Raw genomic sequence first — 18596 nt, forward strand, 5'->3', positions numbered from 1 at the left:
TAGTCAGCCACAGACCACTGGTTTTGGCTTGCACCTCAGAAAAGTATATCCCAAAAAGTAGAGGCCATAACACCGAATCCTGGGGTACACCACTCGTTACGGATCTACTACTAGAGGTGGCTTTCCCTATTTTGATCAAGTGGCTTCTATCAGTGAGTCAGTTAGCTACCCATCTGGTAACATATGGGCTGATGCCTAGTTTATCTATTATACCCAAGTGGGGAACAGTGTCAAAGGCTTTGGCTAGGTCAAGGTAGGCGGTGTGTACCATCTTCCTCGCGTCCATGGCTTTGGTGGCTGTTTCGAAGAAGTTGACCAAGTTTAATAGGCATGATCTCCCTTTGACAAAACCAAACTGTGTGGGGTCAAGCATTTGGAGGTTGCCAATGTCCTTGTTTATCAGGTCCATGATAATGCGTTCCATGGCCTTGTAGATCAGGATAGTTAGGCTGATGGGCCTATAACTGCCTGCGTCAGTGGACACTCCAGTTTTTTGTAGAGGGATGACTGTGGCTGTCCTCCATTCTGCTGGGATGAAGCCAGTGCTCAGGCTTTGGTTGAATAGGGTGCCTAATGCAGCTGAGAGCTCATGCCTGAGTTCATGTAGGATGCAGCCAGGGATGTTGTCAGGTCCCTTGGAGACTGTATTTTTTGCCGTTGAGAGGGCATTAAAGACCTGCTCCCTGGTGATGAGGTGAGGGGGGCAGGTGCTGGGGATGTCCTGGTTTACTGGGGGGGGTGAAGTTTTTACTGAACCTGTCTGCCAACAGGTTGGCTATATCTACAGCATTTGTGTATGTGGTGTTCTTGACCACCAGTTCAGAGCAGATTTGGGTGTTATCTTTGAGAATGCAGATGTATGTGAAGAAGGTCTTGTGATTGTCCTTGATGGATGTGGCCAATTTGAACTCAAAGTTAGCCTTACAGGATTTCACCAGTGACCTTATTTGATTATTCAGACAAATGATAGATTGCTTCCAACTTGGCACCTACTCCTTCTTGGTCCTGGACAGCAATTTATTTTTTCCTTTTATTAAAGAGTTTTTTTATTGCTGCTGTCCACCACATGAGTTTATTCTTCCTTGAGGAAGATGATATTGTCCTGTCAGGTATTGTTGAGTCCATACAGCTGCGTAGGTGCTCATATAGTGTTTTGGTGTAGGCTTGGACATTTGTTCTAGTTCCAACTGAAGGAATGGTGGCTGTCATGCTGTTTATACCTGCTCCCAGGAGATTGTAGTCATCTTTGGAAAAGTTTTTTTGTTTGACCCTGATAAGGGAGGGTGGGGTCAGTGGAGATGGTGACTTCGACAAGTGATCGCTTTATGGTCAGATTTTACCAAGGAGGATGACACTGTAGGGGTGCTACAGTGTCTACTCATGTTGGTTAGTACCAGGTCTAGGATATTTTCACCTCTCATGGGACTGTCAACCAGCTGATCCAATACACTGGCATTGATGAAGTCAAGGAATCGCTGTGCATTCATGTTTGGGCTGGAACAGGTCTTCCACTCTGTGGTTAGGAAGTTAAAGTCACCCAGGATCAGGGTAGAGGGTTGAATCTTGATGGATTTAAGTAGGTCCAGCTAGGTGTATTGGGTGTCCTGAGTCATGGTTTGGGGTCTGTAGCTAGCTATGATTTGAATAGGTGTTTTCTCAACAGTTAACTGCACTTGGAGTGTCTCCTGTGTGTCATATCATCTGACCAGCCTGTAGGTATGTATGTCCTTGATAAATATTGAAACTCCACCTCCTTTGGCTTTGTAGCCCTCCGTTTGGGGTCTGAAAGTATGGTAGGATGAGTAACCTGATAAGGCTGAGGTGCTCTCCGCAGCTTTGAACCAAGTTTCAGTGACTGCACAAATGTCAGCATCCTCCAGGGTGAGGAATGCTTGCAATGAGTACAGTTTCAGGCTAAGACTCCTAGCATTTAACAGCAAGACCTTTAAATTTAGTTTAGAAGATTTTTTCATATTGGTAATTTTGAGCTCATGGCTTTGCCTATAAAAGGCACTATGGGGGAGGCAGAAGCCTGAAGCCCAGGGGAGACGGATGAAGGCCATCTCTGGCAAAGCATCATGGTCTGTCAATCATGTCCTCCCAGGCTGTCAGGTACTGGATTCCCCCTGGAATGACACCAGAAACTAAGCCAATTGTTAAAGTCAATCATTTTCTGTTTGTATTGAGGCATCATTCTAGGTGATGGTAGGATGCTGCTTAAGGCTAGGGACATACCTGCATGTGACACATATTCAGTGAGCTCAATCATGTCTCTCTTCATATACTTCAGAGAGGTAGATCTCAAGTCATTTACACCAACATGGACTATGACAAAATCATAACAGTACCTGTTGTTAGGAGACTTAAATGCATGATATGGCGGTTTCTAGCACCTGACAAGTAACTTACTGTGACTTTCTCCTTGTTTAGCCTGGTGAGGGGCACATCTGTATGTCTCACAACAGAATCTCCTATGATTAGTATGTTGGATTTGTGGCTGGACCTTAGAGGCTGTGAGACACAGGCGCGTCTACTATGTGTGGTGCTTGGTGCTGTGTGTTGTGATGTGCGTGTGTGTTTTTGCTTTGGAGGTCTCTTTGGTTTAGGTATGTTTTGGTTGAGAACCTTTGCATATGTAGGAGTGTGTTGTACAGTTGTGGATGGTGTTAGAGGTGTGGTGTTTGTCGTGTTTGCGCAGACGACCTTCTTAGTGTAAGATGTACTGTCTTGTGACTGAGACAGCAAGGATTCTAGGTTCTTAATGGAATTGCATCTCTCACATATTGTGTTCCTAGGTGGTAGTAGTAGAGGGTTGTTTGTGTAGATAAGGCAGTTGCTACACTATCTCAGGATGTACACATCGACCAGACTAGCAGGAAAAATCATAGGAAATTGTCCATTCATGGTTGTCAGAATCTGTGGAAGAGAGGTCAGGGACAGTAGAGTGGGTACTATCTGAGGAGAGTACCTATAGGTGTGAGTAGGACTGGATAAAATCAATACAGCAAGGGCCTCACTTAAAAAGGAGTGCTGGTATGGGAAAAAATGCAGCTTAGATACTTTGCAAAGGATTAAAACAGTGCACCAGTGGTGTGCGACATGCAACAAGCACAAACCTGTGCAAATGTGGGGTTTAAATACCACAAAAACGAAAGTAAAACAGAAACACTGGAATTAATTAATCAACCCATGTCCCTGAGCTCTTAGCTAAACACCCTATGCCAGACCAGTTCCAACCAGTTCACTTACTCCCATTAAGTGCACGCAGGCCCTGGCCAACACAAGATGGCGTAGCAGAACACAGGCATAACACAAACAGATCTGGATATAGCAAAACCAATAATTAGACTATGCTAAAAATATTTAAAAAGAAGTTATGTACTCACCATAACATTCCTTGTTTGTAGTCCATCTCGCCCTTCATTCTTACATATGGGTTCGGAGCCGATCCTTAGCTCTGACTCGGCCGATTACAAAGCTCAAAGTCTCTCAGTCGGCTCATGGCAAGGTAGGTATCCCATAGTGCACTAGTAAAAATCCCCAGATCTTGCTTGCTGCTAAGTATAAAAATGATAGAAAAGGTATCCACAAGGAACAACAAAGATGAAAGGACTCCACCCTACCAACGGCAATACCATCCTGTCTCCATGTCCTCCAAGGATACATGGAAAGGGGTAGGTGGGTGGGTTCGTAAGAATGAAGAGAGAGATGGACTACAAACATGGAACGTTATGGTGAGTACATAACTTCTTTATGTTCTGTAGTCCTATATTGCCTTCATTCTTACATATGGGACAGCCTCCCTAGCACCATTTTCTCGGGTGGCTCATGGGAATATGCTCCTAAGAACCGTGGAACCAAAGGAGGCTCTACCCCTACAGGTCAAATCCAATATGTAATGAGTAATAAATGTAAGAGGGATAGCCCAAGTTGCTGCTGCACAGATATTATCAATTGGGACACTGGCTTGAAAGGCAGCAGATGTGGATAGGGATCTGGTAGAATAAGCCTTAATTTTAAACAAAAGTTCATTTCCATTGGAAGAGTAGATAAATTAAATTACAGTTGGAAATCCAATTAGACAGCGTTACCTTAGAGACAGGCAGACCTATTCTATTTTCAGAAAAGGATACGAACAATTGGCCTGATTTTCTAAGTTCCTTGGTTCTTTGTAGATAGAACCGCAACTGTGAACATCAAGTTGATGAAATTTATATTCTGCACTGTTTGAATGATTAGGAAAAAATACTGGCAGTTCAATAGTTTGGTTCAAATTAGACTGAGAGCAAACTGTGGGGATGAAAGAAGGGTTTCTACAAAGGGAAACTGTCTCTATGAAAAATCAAGTAAGGAGGTTTGACTGACAGTGCTTGCATCTCTGACACCCTTCTAGCAGATATAATAGCTACTAGAAAAATGGTCTTCCAAGACAGGAACTTCAGTTCACAAGAATGTGCAGGTTCAAAAGGCAGGGAAGTAAGTTTGGACAGAATGAAATTTAGATCCCAAGGAGATACGGATTCCTGAAAGGGAGGTCTTAGCAAGGCTGTGCCTTTACAGAAGGTTTTACACAATCTATGAACCATCAGATTAGGCTCATGTTGTCCCAAATGGAAATTGGATATCGGTACCAGTTGAACTTTAATCGTAGCAGCAGCTGATCCCTGATGGAAAAGTTCAGTTAGGAATTCTAACACCAAGGGGATGGATGCTGTGTAAGGATCTACATTTTTCTCTTTTGCCCAGATAGAAAATCTTCTCCATTTGCTGGCGTATAATTTCCTCATGGAAGGTTTGCGGGAAGACGTGAGGATATGGGTCACTGCAGGTGAAAAATCATGAAGCCTGACTAGTGATGAAAGTGGAGCAGCCACGCTGTCAAGTTGAGGGTGTGGAGGCTGGGGTGAAGGGAGCCTTACATGTGTGTCAAGAGGTCTGGAAGTGGGTCCAGAGTCCATGGATCGTCTAGGAGATGAGGCCCGAGAAAGGGGAACCAAATCTGACAAGGCCAGTAAGGAGTGATCAGGATCATTCTGCTTCCCAAGGACTTTGCTTTCTGGATCACTTTCGATATGACCGGAAAGGGGGAAATGCATAAAGAAGTCCAGGAAGCCAATTATGAACAAGTGCATCTCTTGGTGACTCCCCCGGAGGGGGGATAAAGGAAACGTAGCTGCTGCATTTGGCGTTGATTGGACTGCCAAACAGATCGCAGCAAAGCTGTCCCCATTTGCGGAAAATCTGCTCTGTGACTTTCTGATTCAGAGACCAATCATGCGGCATCAAGACTGCCCTGCTGAGCTTGTCGGCTATCACAATGGTTGTCACCAGGATATGCGTTGCTACAAGAATGAGCTGAGAAGATATCGCCCACTGCCAAACACAAAGAGCCTCTTGACACAGGGGGTAAGATTTGGTTCCTCCTTGCTTGTTCAGATACTATACCAATGACATATTGTCTGAATGGATTGCTATCGTCCCTAGAGGAAGAAAGTCATGAAGTGCTTGCAACTCCAGTAGCACTGCTCTCATCTCTAGGACACTGATATGCAAGTGAGCCTAGTGATCTTGCCATGTGCCTTGGACAGTCCTGCCTAGATAATGCCCCCCCCCCCAATCTGGGAGGCATCTGTGGTCACAGTAGCAATGGGTTGGCGAGGAAGGAAGGGTGTTCCTGTCATCAGTTGATCGGGCTGCATCCACCAATGAAGGTCCTTTTTGCAAGATTCCATTATCGGAATATGATGAGACAGAGGCAGTTGTTGAAGAGACCACTAGGAGAAGAGTAGCCATTGAAGGATTCGCATATGCAGTCTGTCTAGTGGAACTAGAGATATGGTAGATGCCATGGTCCCTAAAAGTTTCAGCACTGTCTTAGCCTTGACTCTTTGTTGAGGAAGTAAGCTGAATATCTATTGTTTGAGATTTTGAATTCTGTCTGCAGGGAGATGAGCCATCAGGGCTACTGTGTCTATTTTTGCGCCTATAAAAGTCACAAATTGAGAGGGCGACAAGGCAGACTTTTCCCAGTTTATTGTAATTCCTAGCTGGGTGCAGAGCTGGATGGTTGAATCCCTGGCTTGTAGGAGTAGATGCCTGGTGGTGGCAGTCAGGAGCCAGTCGTCCAGATACAGAAACACTTGGAATCCAAGCTGTCTCAAGTGAGCTGTCACTACCGTCATGCATTTGGTGAAAACCCTGGGAGCTGTGGTGAGACCAAAGGGCAGAGCACGAAATTGGTAATGACTGGTCCCAGACGGAAGCATAGATGACTCCTCGATCCTCTGTCCATTTTGATGTGGTAGTATGCATCTTGGAGGTCTATGGAGCACATCCAATTGTCTTTCCCTAACAGAGGAAGTATAGACTGCAGGGTTACCATTCGGAACTTGGACTTTTTACTGATTCGTTTAATTTGCTGAGATCCAAAATGGGCCTCCAGTCCCCTGATCATTTTGGCACTACAAAGAATCTAGAGTAAGTTCCAAATCCTATCTGGTCTGCAGGGATGGTTTGGATGACTCTCTTTGAAAGCAACTTTTGAACTTCTACGGTTGCTTAATCCCTGCGATTAGGTGGAACATCTGGGATCTTCTTGGGGGTATGAGGTAGAAGAAAGAAGGGTTTGGAGTATCCTCTGGTGATTATTCTTTGTACCCACTTGTCTTGGGTGATGTTGAGCCAGGCTTCTGGACACAAAACTAAGCGACACCCAACTGGCTCCAGAGAAGCGCAGTCAGGCCCCACATCAGGAGCGCTAATAGGGATGACCACAGAAAGAATCGTGGCCACCCTTGTTTTGCAGTCCCCCCCTGCCTCTAGGGTGACGTCTACCATTAGCTCTTCCTCTTCTCCCTCTGAAGGAGGAACAACCCTGTGCATCTGGGAAAAATTTCTGGGATTTCTTGAACCACATTTTACCACCTTTCTGACCCTTAGGGTATGGTCTAGAAGGGATGGTAAAACATACTTCCATAGCAGAGAGTTTTCCCTTCCTGTTCGCACCTGGTGAGTGTATCTTTTACCTTTGGTCCAAATAAAGAGGAACCATTGAAGGGGGCATTGGTAAAAGCAGATTTGAAGGGCTCTGCAAAATTACATAAGCGCATCCAGGAGTGTCTCCTAAGGGAGGCTCCTGAACCCACTGCCCTACTCGCTCCATCTGCTGCATAGGATATCAGCCTCATGGAGGAGTTACCAATGGAGTTTAAGGTGGACAACTGAGCAGTAACCTTCTCCGGGACTCCTTCATTTGATGTACCTTGGAGAGTATCTCCTAACTCCTTGAGGAGATCTCTTTGAAGCCTAGTAAAATGTGTGAGATAATTCAGCGATCTGAGAGTAAAAACCTCTGAAGAGAAGATACACCTCCCGTATCTATCCATCATTTGAGACTACTTGTTTGGTGGATGGACAGATGTAGAAATATCCGCTAGTTCCTTCTTTGTGGCCGCAGCCGCCACCACCATGGCATCTACAGGCACATCTTTAGTCTCCTTGGGGACAGAGAGAAATGTGTTAGGTCTTCTGGGGACTGGTTCCATGGCATCAGGAGTTTCCCACACCTTTCGACTAACTAGGTCCAGGAGCTCATCAAAAGGTGGAGACACCCAAGATGCTGAAGGTTAAGACCCGAAAGCCTTCAGGTACACTGACTCCTCATCAGAAAAGGCAACAGTGGGCCAGCCTCCCCTCTGCTTCAGGATCTCTAAGATATCTACAAAGGAGATATCATCAGAGGACAACCTAGGGGACTCATGACTCCTCGAGGTCAGTGTCCGAGGTGATGGACTCATCCAGGGAGTCTACATGCTTCCTCTTGCATGTCCTCTTCTGAGGGGGCTCCTCAGAAGTGTATTCTGGGGAGGTCTCAGAAGACTGGGGACCACCCAATGGGGGCTCCTGAGGCTGCGGGTCTCTGCTATCAATACTGAGAGATGGAGCTGAGACAGAGGTCGGTGCTTGAGAGGGAAGAGTATCGGTACCCTTGTGCATAGCTGATGACTGAGACAGCATGCTCCTCATCATCTCAAATGCAGATCTCTCTGGCTCTGAGGACAGCCCCAGTTCCGAGGAAATGGAGGTAGCCCTCGGCTCCAAAGCAATTGGGTCTGAGATGGATGCAGGGTCCGAACTCAACCTAGCCAACACACTGAGAGGTAGGCTCTGCACCAAAGAGGTTCAGGTACAAGCATCCCTGTCAGGGCTGACTGGAGAGCTTTGGCTCCTAGACACCAAGGATGGTGCCGAAGGTGTCAGAGTGGAACTCCGCTCCGAGACAGACACAAGGGTTGCTGGAATCAAGGGTTCCACAACAAGTGGCACCAAAATCTCTGGCTCCGAAGGACAAGTATGGCTCGGAGGAGGAACAGCAGCAGGGAGAATGGTCTTAGATGGCTCCGGAACCAACTGGGTCAGAGCCAGCAACAATGTCGGTAAAGCAGATGACTTCAAAAGTCTAAGCACTACTCTCTCTACATCCTCTTCCGAAAAGCTCTTGGAGGATCTGGATGACAGAGTAGGTGACCCAGATCCCTGTAATATGGGAGATCGTAAAGTTGGGGAGACCGTCAATAGCTCTTTGGACCGGCTCCGATGCAATTTCTCAGTTGTCGACTCTGAAAGACTTGGGGCTGACACTGCAGTGTCAACATCGATAACCTTGGCCGGCTCTGAGGACAGTGGAGCCGAAGATGTAGCAGGCTTATCCAGTTTTAATACTTTGTGAGGAGGTTCAGACAAAATAGTCAGTGCAGGAGAATGCTTCTTTGTCAACTTGACCTTCTCTTTCTTTGCAGAGGAAGACTTGGAGGATGATGACGAGCTGGCTAAATCCTCCTCGAATGAAGGCTTAAGGAGACCTTTCAGTATTAATTTGTTCTTCCTTTCTAGAAGAACTCTGGAACTGAAACAGTGAAAGAAAGAACAAGTTTCCTGAAGATGAATGGCTCCGAGGCAGTAAACACAGTTACTATGCCCGTCAGTAATTGACATTTTTTGGGAGCACTTAAGGCAAGTTTTAAAACCCGAAGGTTTATGATCTTTGGACTCCTCAGACATGGTTAGTACAAGCAGAACTCTGTCAAAAACATAAGAGAGGATTAGGGTCCTCTAACTTAAATGGGCCTTGCCCTGTAAGAAAAAAACTACACACAAAAATACAACCAAGGACTAGGTCCTCTAACTTAAATGGGCCTAGCCCCGCTATGGGAAACTCACACAAAGACGAGCGAAAAACAGAGGACTAGGTCCTCTAACTTAAACGAGCCTAGACCAGCTGAGGTAAGAACATCAGAAAAGTTTAATAGAGGACTAGGTTCTCTAACTTAAACGGACCTAGCCACTAAGAAAACAGGAAAGAAGCAAAGTCAGAAAGTACCACAAAATGTAGAACTAGCCAATAAGATAGTAAACAACACTGCACACAAATAATATTCTATTGAAAAACAATATTAGGGAACAAGGTCCTAACACATATGCGAACCTATGCTAATAAGAAACTATGTCAAAAAAAACTAGCACACAGAAGGGATACCACTCAGAGAACAAACACGGCCTACAGAGGGCCAACAAGTTCTCAGCAATAACTACAGAAAAATAGCAAAAAAAATCTATTATTTACTACCTATGATATCAATTACTAAAACTATCCTATAAGCTATATTATATGCAGAAATATCGATAATAACTATAAAAGGAAAGAAAATATCCAACTTAGCCACGGCCAAGCAAGAATCACTTCTGAACTCGTAGATGTGGCAAACGAGATCTGGGGATTCTTAGTAGTGCAATATGGGATACCTACCTTACCACGAGCCAACTGAGAGACTTTGAACTTTGTAATTGGCTGAGTCAGAGCCGAGGATCGGCTCCAAACCCATATGTAAGAATGAAGGCGAGATAGAACTACAGAACATACTTTGTTTACGTCGATTCAGCACAGGAAAACAGAAACGCACTTAAATATAACAGTACTAAACAAGAGCAAACTGATTTAAACCAATTAACCAATAAAAAAGCTCAAAACTGACCCCTGTTCCAGCAACCTTCAATCAGACAAGTTCTAACTGCACACTCCTGCCACTAGGGTGCAAGGGAACCCTCTCCAAAAAAGATGGCCTGGATTAATACTCAAGTTATACAAACAGAGCTAGATTCATCAAGTCTGAATCTAGTCTATGCTAGAGCAAACAAGGTGCACCAATTTCAAAAAGAAAAAGTTCAAATAAGCAGGCACAATAAGCCTTCGACCAGCAATTCTCAGCTCAGAAGGGCAGAATCTACCCTCTCCTCCCACAAGCGTATAGACCACAAACTTTCTTAATGCAAAATAACTGGCCTGAAGTCAAAGTGCTTAAACCATAACTAAGACACTTTTAGAATAACAGACACACTAAGCCTTCAAGTAGCAACTCCCAATTTAGAAGGATGTAAGCTACCTCTCTTGCCACAAGAGTGTAGATCACAAACCTTCCTATTGTAAAACAACTGGCCCGAAGCACAAGTGCTTATGCCAACAGTTACAATTCAATCAGGCTACTAACAATCAGTAATAAATGCAGCAGAATAAATGCAATTGAATACTTTTACGAACAAGCAGCAAAAGCAAAATAAAGCAATACAGCAGGAAGAAACACAAATACAGCAAAAGCAGATGAATAAAGGCAATTTTTTCTTTCTTTCTTTAGGTTATGTAGGAAGGGAGGAAACACGATAATTCAAGTTTGAGAAAGTAAGAGGGTGGGCCTTCCCAAATGATCTCTCTCTACCCAGTAGAATGAGCTGATATGATGGTACTGGGAGGAGTGTCCAAAATGAGATTTACAGTAGGGGCGGGCAACTCAAAAGCCACCAAATTTAAGAACACAAGAACTGGGTTGGTGGGGGCAGAACAATGCAGCCACAGATCAGCAATATTCATAGGTCCATAGATAGGTACTAGGCTATCGGCCCAAGGGCCCAAGTAAGCCTAGCCAACAAGGTTTCCTTGCTTACGCCACCCAAGAAAGTTAATTTCCTGTGCCTCTGTCGAGCAGAACCACTGAAGTGATCCCTGGGATGTATTTTGATTTTCCCATCCACTCATCAAGATTTTTCTTGAAGAGTGCTAATGAGGAACTTTGCTTGACATAGATGGGTAGCTTGTTCCAGAGTATAGGAATTCTCTGGGACAGGAATCCATCCCTCCAGCATGTCCTGTTTATTGTGGTGACAAGGTTTAGATCCCTAGAGCGTATAGTTTGGAGAGATTGGGATTTCTTTAGGTTTAGCATGTCCAACAGCTCTGGGTTTAACATAGCTTTACATGTTAGGCAGAGATCTCCTCAGAGTAGGCGATATGCTACAGAGTAAAGCTGGAGTTTTTTGAGACGGTCAGTGTAGGGCATCTGTTTGAGGCCAGTAATCCTCTTTGTGAGGTACATCTGTGGCCTTTCCAGCTGCTGCATATGTCTTGTGAGGTACATTTCAAAAGGGGAAATGTACTCTATAATGGGTCTAATGAGTGCTGAATACAGGGGAACAATGACCGCTTTTTTTCCTGGATGAGAACCCTTTTGTGATGAGGTGTGCCACATAGAAGTATTTCCTGACTACTGTGGTGATGTGATTATCAAAGGAGAGACTACTGTCCACCTGGGTCCCAAGGTGTCTTATCACACATTCGGCGTTAAGTACACTGCCGTTTATGTGGTAATTCATGGGTACAGAGTTTTTGCCAAAGGGGATGCCAATGCTCTTTTTGGCATTGAGCATGAGGCCATGCCTCTGATACCAGGCATCTGTCTCAGTGAGACCCTTCTGTAGGATGTCCACATCATTTGGGGACTCGACTATGGCTCCTAGTTTGCAGTTAGCTGTAAACTTCATTAGCCAGAGGCCTTCTGTGTTAGCCTGCACTTCAGATAAGTAGATACCAAACAGGAGAGGTCCTAGGACTGAACCCTGTGTTACTCCACTTGTCACTGGTTTGAAGTCAGATATGGAGTCTGCAACTTTTACAGTGTGGGTTCTGTCAGTGAACCAATTGGCAACCCATCTTGTGATGTAGGGGTTTATACCTAGTTTAGTGAGTTTAGCTATAAATCCAGAATGGGGGATGGTGTCGAAAGCCTTGGCGAGGTCAAGATAGGCTGTATGAACCACCTTACCCTCGTCTACAGCTTTGGTGACTGCCTCAAAGAAGTCAATCAGGTTCAGAAGGCATGATCTGCCTTTCACAAACCCGAACTGGGTGGGGTTCAGAGTTTGGAGGTTGCAAATGTCTTTGTTTATGAGTTCCATGATGATACTTTCCATGGCCTTGCAGACCAGGCTAATAGGGTGATAGTTTCCAGGATCAGTGGTGGCTCCCCCTTTGTGGAGTGGGATAGCTGCTGCTGTGTGCCATTCAGTGGGCACAAAGCCTGATGTGAGACTATGATTGAACATGGTGCTTAGGTGGGGAGGCAGTTCGTTCTGAAGTTCATGTAAAACGCAGCCTGGGATACTGTCCAGTCCCATGGATGCTGTGTTTTTGGTTTTAGAGAGTGCAGCTTTTACCTGCATAGATGAGATTACAGGGACTCTGCATTCTTCTTGTATAGATATGGGCTCTTTAGGGGGTAAAGTTATCACTGAACCTATCTGCCAGGATGTTGGCAATATCAGTTGGTTTTGTAATTTTCGTGCCATTGTGGCGTAACTCAGAGCAGATCTGGGCATTGCCATTTAGATTCTTGACATAGCTAGAGAATGCTTTGTGGTTGCCCTTAGAATCAGAGGCAAGTTTGTTTTCGTAGCTAGCTTTGGAGGATCTTATAAGGGATCTCAGCTTCTTACTGAGGCTGCCCAGGGAGCTCCTCCACTCACGGGATTTTACTCTCTTTTGCAACAGTTTCTTCCTTATGTTGTAGAGCTTGTTTATGGCAGGGGACCAGATTGGCTTCCTTTTTTTGGAGGATAGCGTCTTGGTTCTGTTTGGGATAGCACAATCCATGCACTCATAAGTGCTTATAGACTGCATTTGTGTAGGATTCAGCAGTCATAACTGCATTGTCCATCTGCATGGGTGTCATGAAATTTGCCATTTCTGTCTTAAGAAACCTGAAGTTGGCTTTGGAGAAAATTTTTACCATGGTTTCCTTAATGGTGGGTGTGGGCGGGATGGGGATATCTAGGGTGATTAACTTATGCTCGGATCTGACCAACGAGGAGTTGACTTCAGGTGTGGAACATCGGTCAGTCATGTTGGTAATGACTAGGTCTAGGATACTGTTGCCCCTGGTGGGGGTATGGATAAGTTGATCCAGGGCATTGGAATTTATGAATTCCAGAAAGCGTTGAGTGAAGGAGTTGGTACATGAGTAGTTTTCCCAGTTAATGATGTGGGTGTTTGGTTGAACCCTAATATTTTCCAGTATATCAAGAAAAGAGGAGTGGGAATCCTGGGGCATGGTGGGGGATCTGTAGCAAGCTACAATTTGGATTGCAGTTTTGCCCAGAGTTAGTTGCACTTGGATAACCTTGAATGCATTATGCTGCGCAACTAGCCTGGAGGTGTGAATATCCTTAATGAATATGGACATACCTCCGCCTTTGGTGTTATCGTCCAGGTTAGATGGCTGAAAAGTGTGGTATGAGTTATAGCCTGGTAATGCAGGGGTTCTCTCTAGAGCCTTGAACCAGGTCTCAGTCTATCAATGTTCTCCATTTTAAGGAGTGCCTCGAGTGAATGCATTTTGAGATTTAGATTTCTAGCATTGAGTAGCATTACCTTCACTTTTTGCTTGTCTGTTCCTGTTACTATGGTGAATTTGTCATTTGAACCATGCCTAAAAAAGGCACTATAGGGGCGGCAAGACCCTTAGCCAGTATCCGGAATCTCAGGGGTGACAGGTGCAGGCCATCTCTGGCAAAGCATCATGGCCTGTCGACAATGTCGTCCCAGGCAGACAGATACTGGATCCCCTTAGAATGACACCAGAAGCTTAGCCAATTGTTGAAGTCAATCATTTTGTCCTTGTACTGCGGTATCATTCTGGGTGATGGCAGGATGCTACTCAGGGCTAGAGTCATACCTGCCTGGGCTACAAGATCAGAGAGCTCCTCCATGTCTTTTTTCATGTAGTCCAGGGAGGTACGTCTCAGGTCATTCACACCAACAAGGACAATGACAGAGTCATATTTGTACTTGTTGTAGAGTGACCTGAGTGTGTGGGTTATGTGTTGGATCCTGGCACCCGACAGGCAGCTGACATTAACCTTCTCCTTGTTTAGCCTGGTGAGTGGGACATCAGTGTGCCTGACTATAGAGTCCCCTATGACTAGTGTGTTGGGTATGTTGTTTTGCCATACACATACATGTACCACAGGGAAACCTGGTACTTGTGAGCAACAAAGCTGCTGGCTAAGAATCCTAAAAAATAAGGAAAAAAGAACCATGCAATGTAGACACGCTCAGTTGAGAGTTCAAAGTAATCAACTAGCTATAACTTATTTAGAAATCAAAACGTCTTTATTGAAATGCAAATAGATGAATGCTTTTGCCCTTAAACGAGTGTCTTCAGATCTAGATCCAGTTTACATGACATGCAGTACTCATCTGGTTTAACAAAGAGATCACTGTCAATTAGCTGCATTGGGGTCATAAATGTATGTCATTGGCTGTTGCTCACAAGTACCAGTTTTTCCATATGAGAGGATGGGAGGAGGAGGAGGAGGATGTTTGACCTTCCCAAGGCTGAAAAAATATTTTGCCTCAACACAAGGATGTGTGCTTTGTTATGCCAGCCATGGTGGTGCAGCGGTTAGCTTTGTTGCCTCACAGCAAATGGTTCTCTGGTTTGATTCTTGTCTGGAGCTCCTTCTGTGCAGAGTCTGCATGTCGTCCCTGTGGTTGAGTGAGTTTTAAAGAGATGCAGTGTGTGTGTGTGTGTGTGTATGCATACCTTCTGTGAAGGTTGGGTGCCTGGCTGGCAACTCAACACCACCAATCAATCTGCGGACTGGTGATCTGCTGTGGTGACCGCTAATGGGAGAATCCAAAAAGACATTGCTATACACACACACACACACACACACACACACATATATATATATATATATATATATATATTATATATATATATGTATATATATGTGTGTGTGTGTGTGTGTGTAAATGTGTATATATATATATATATATATATATATATATATATATATATATATATATATACACACACACACACATATGTACAGACGCACACACACAGCGCCTTAGTGGCCAGACTACCACTGCTCATCTGGTGAGTAAACTAACATGTAATTCTTCAGCATTACTGTGCCATCCCAAAAGAAAGGTTAAATTTACTTTGGCAGTCTTTCACTCAACTCCCAGAACTTTATCTGGAGAGAATTGAGACATGTTATAAAAACAATGTCCTACTAGCAGATGGATCTCAAAAACTAGGAGTTACCACAAAACTCCCTAGTCAAAATCTTATTCCACTACACAGCAAAAGCATAACAGCTTGATTCTCAGAAAACGACTGAAAAACAACATGTACTTATTTTAAATAGTCAGTAATGAATGAAGTAGAATACTTATGTGCAACTAAACAATAATCCAGTAGTTTCAGTCAAAAACAACATAGAATAAAATATACTACAAACAAAATGAAAGAAGAAAAATGTTTTTAAGGACAAGAATATATGCAGTCAGAGTATGGATACCTGATGAAAACATGCTGTTAAGTTTTAAAAAAGTATATGCAGTCATAGTATACGTACTTTAAGGCAACATGTGGCAGAGTTTTATGAAAATGAAGGGAACTGTGTTAAGACTTCATTAAGAAGACAAATCACAGCCTCTAACCTGCTGGTCCATTTCATGTAGCCTGTATTCAATGGTCCTCTCCACATAATCCTTCCTGTTAGCATAGGTAAGAGGTATACTGTTTCCTCCAGGAATTATTGGGACTGGTTTGCCACCTGCACTTTGACCAACAAAAGACTCCAGGGGAATCATCTAAAGAAGAAGAAAAAAAACACATATGATGCAAAAATCAGTGATACAATTTAAGAACAGTATATGTGTATGAAATCTAAACACATTTGTAGCAGAATACTTAAGACTGGTAAAATAGATGCTGTACACTGGGCAAAGCCAGAGCTACTACCTAGCAAATAAAACAAAATCAGGAAATCCTTGGAGACAGATTATGCTAAACATATTTATCTTGTAGCAAATTATGAACTAGAAGAGTTATGTGTATCTTCTTGGTTGAGATCATTCACTCCCATACTGTTAAATGGCATACTATCCACGGCATTTCTCAGTACCCTTTAATTTTATTTGCAGTTTCATTTTTTTTAACAAGAAACATATTTATTAAATTATCACTTATGACATAGGCAATCATGCATTTATAAAAAAATGAAACTAAACCATACCGACATATTTTCAGTTACAAACATTATACATCACTTATAATCTTTTCTGTCATTGTCAGTCAAACATTACAAAGCTCATTCAATATTTGCCTTCCCCCTTAAACCTCATTCCTTCTCCAAAACATTATTCTACATGTACAGTTCCCATGATTCCCATTTTTTTCTATGTAATTTGCTCCTACCCTATTCTAAAGATCCCACCTCCAGTTGTTTTATCTCTCTTAATATGTTCACTACTTCTAGTATGGTTGGTTTAGACTTTGACTTCAATTTTCCAGTAACTGTTTTTTGACAGCCACCAAAATTAACTCAGCAAGGTCTTACTATGTCTAGGTAATTCTCGTTCTGTATCATTGGTCAAAAAATAATTTCCTTAGTTACACCAATTTGCTCACAAAGTATTTTTGGCAGAATAGTTTGCAGGGAATTTTTAACTCATTTACACTCCTAAAAAATATGTTCTCAATTATCTCTTTCTTCCCTGTCACACATCCCACATTTGCAATCTACCTGAGGAAAATTTTTTTGGAGTCTGCTTGCGGTATAAATATACCTATGCAATCACTTCCAAGCAAAGATCCTAAATCTTCTAGATTTTGTTGCATATTTGGGAATGATATGTATATTACCCAGGTGTTTCTTTGTAAACTGCTTATCCAGTCTCTCTTCCCAATACTTTCTAACCTCTTCTGATCGATTTCTAAAGTTATCATACAATATTTTATATGCCCTACTAATTATCCTTTTTTTACAGCAGCTTCTGTTCTACTAAAAACTCTACCAGTGCTGGTCTTCCACTTAGGATCCCCCTATTTCTTTCTCTTTCCCTATACTCTGATATCAGTAAGTGACAAGGAAGGCAATCTCTAGGCTACAGTCCAAATGAGTTCTTGGTCTCATCCTGTTCTATTTCCTTTCCCGTGCTATTTGCTCCCAATATCTTGGTTCCTTTGTCAGTTTTCAACAGTAAATCTAGCCCCCTCCTGCCTATTCCCTATACTCCTAATTGCAATCATCCCTATCAGCAGAATCTCCTTTCTTCATTCCCATGCTGACTTAATTCTTAGGATACCATCTGCTACTTTATGAAAATAACATTTTGTTTGGTTACTGCTATTCTCCTTAAGGATCTGCATCCAAAATCTCAGTCTTTCCTTCTTTCCCTTTCCACTTTGAATTACAGCTTTCTGCTTGTGTTTTGTATAGCAGCCTTAACTGTGCAGCTATGAAAAACCCCTTCAAATTAGGTAATCACAAACCACCTTGTTCTACTAGAAAGATCAACTTATCCCACTTGAATCTAGCCCTCTTCCTCTCCCAGCTAAAATCTTTCAACTCTTTATTAATTGCTATCCATAACTTCTCTGGCTGATAAAAATATGCCTGACATGTATGAAACCAAAGGGACTAAACATTTTCACTGCTTGTATTTTGCTATCCATATCCATAAAACAGAGTTTACAACTTCTCAGATTTTGTATTATCTTTTGTTTAGTCTCTTCCCCATATCCTTAGCAGCTGTACCAGAATCATTTAATCCATACTCCTAAGTGCTTCATTTTATCATGGCCCAATAAATATAGTATTGCTGAACTAATTCATACGTGGGTACATAGTTACAGCTATTGTCTTTGTTTTGTCTGCATTAATTTTGTATCCCAAAAAGACTTCAAGCCATCAAAGAATGTTCCACAATGCTGAAATGTCTTTTCCGGTTTTATCAGGTATTAAATAAAATCATCTGCTAATAAAGCCAACTTTTATTTGACTACCATGCCAGGTATATCCTTGAATTTCTTAGTTATTTATTTCTTTGCCAATGGTTCTAAATAAATATAACTCAAATAACAAACGGGAAATAGGACACCCCTGCCTGGTTCCTCTGTTCAAACAGAATGCATCAGAGAGGAATCCCCCACATTCTTTAATTTTTGCCTCTGATCCCTCATATATCCTCCTAATCAACCTTATAATTTTATAAGGGAAGGCAAATGCTTCCATTGCTCTAGTCATAAAATCCCAGCTTAGTCTGTCTGCATCATGACCCACCATCAGTGTTCTACTGATTTTGTCAAATGTTTGCCTCCCCTCTACAAATCTAAATTGATCTATATCTATCAATTCTATCACCTTTGCCAGTACTTTAGCCATTATATACATAAACACTTTATAATCATGGTTTA

At 42.9% G+C, this 18596-nt stretch overlaps 1 protein-coding gene across 1 annotated transcript in view; it reads right to left on the reverse strand.

Moving 5' to 3' along the window:
• The window catches only part of LOC122815150 (probable E3 ubiquitin-protein ligase HERC1), a 5886073-nt gene that overhangs the window by 89502 nt on the left and 5777975 nt on the right, over positions 1–18596 (reverse strand). The window contains exon 76 of the mRNA XM_044087407.1: positions 15836–15988. Within this exon, the coding sequence (XP_043943342.1) occupies positions 15836–15988 (153 nt within the window). The remainder of the gene's footprint in view (positions 1–15835; positions 15989–18596) is intronic.

The sequence above is a fragment of the Protopterus annectens genome, chromosome 1.part1, assembly GCF_019279795.1.
Source record: "Protopterus annectens isolate FY-2018-M chromosome 1.part1, PAN1.0, whole genome shotgun sequence".
Classification (NCBI taxonomy): domain Eukaryota; kingdom Metazoa; phylum Chordata; order Ceratodontiformes; family Protopteridae; genus Protopterus; species Protopterus annectens.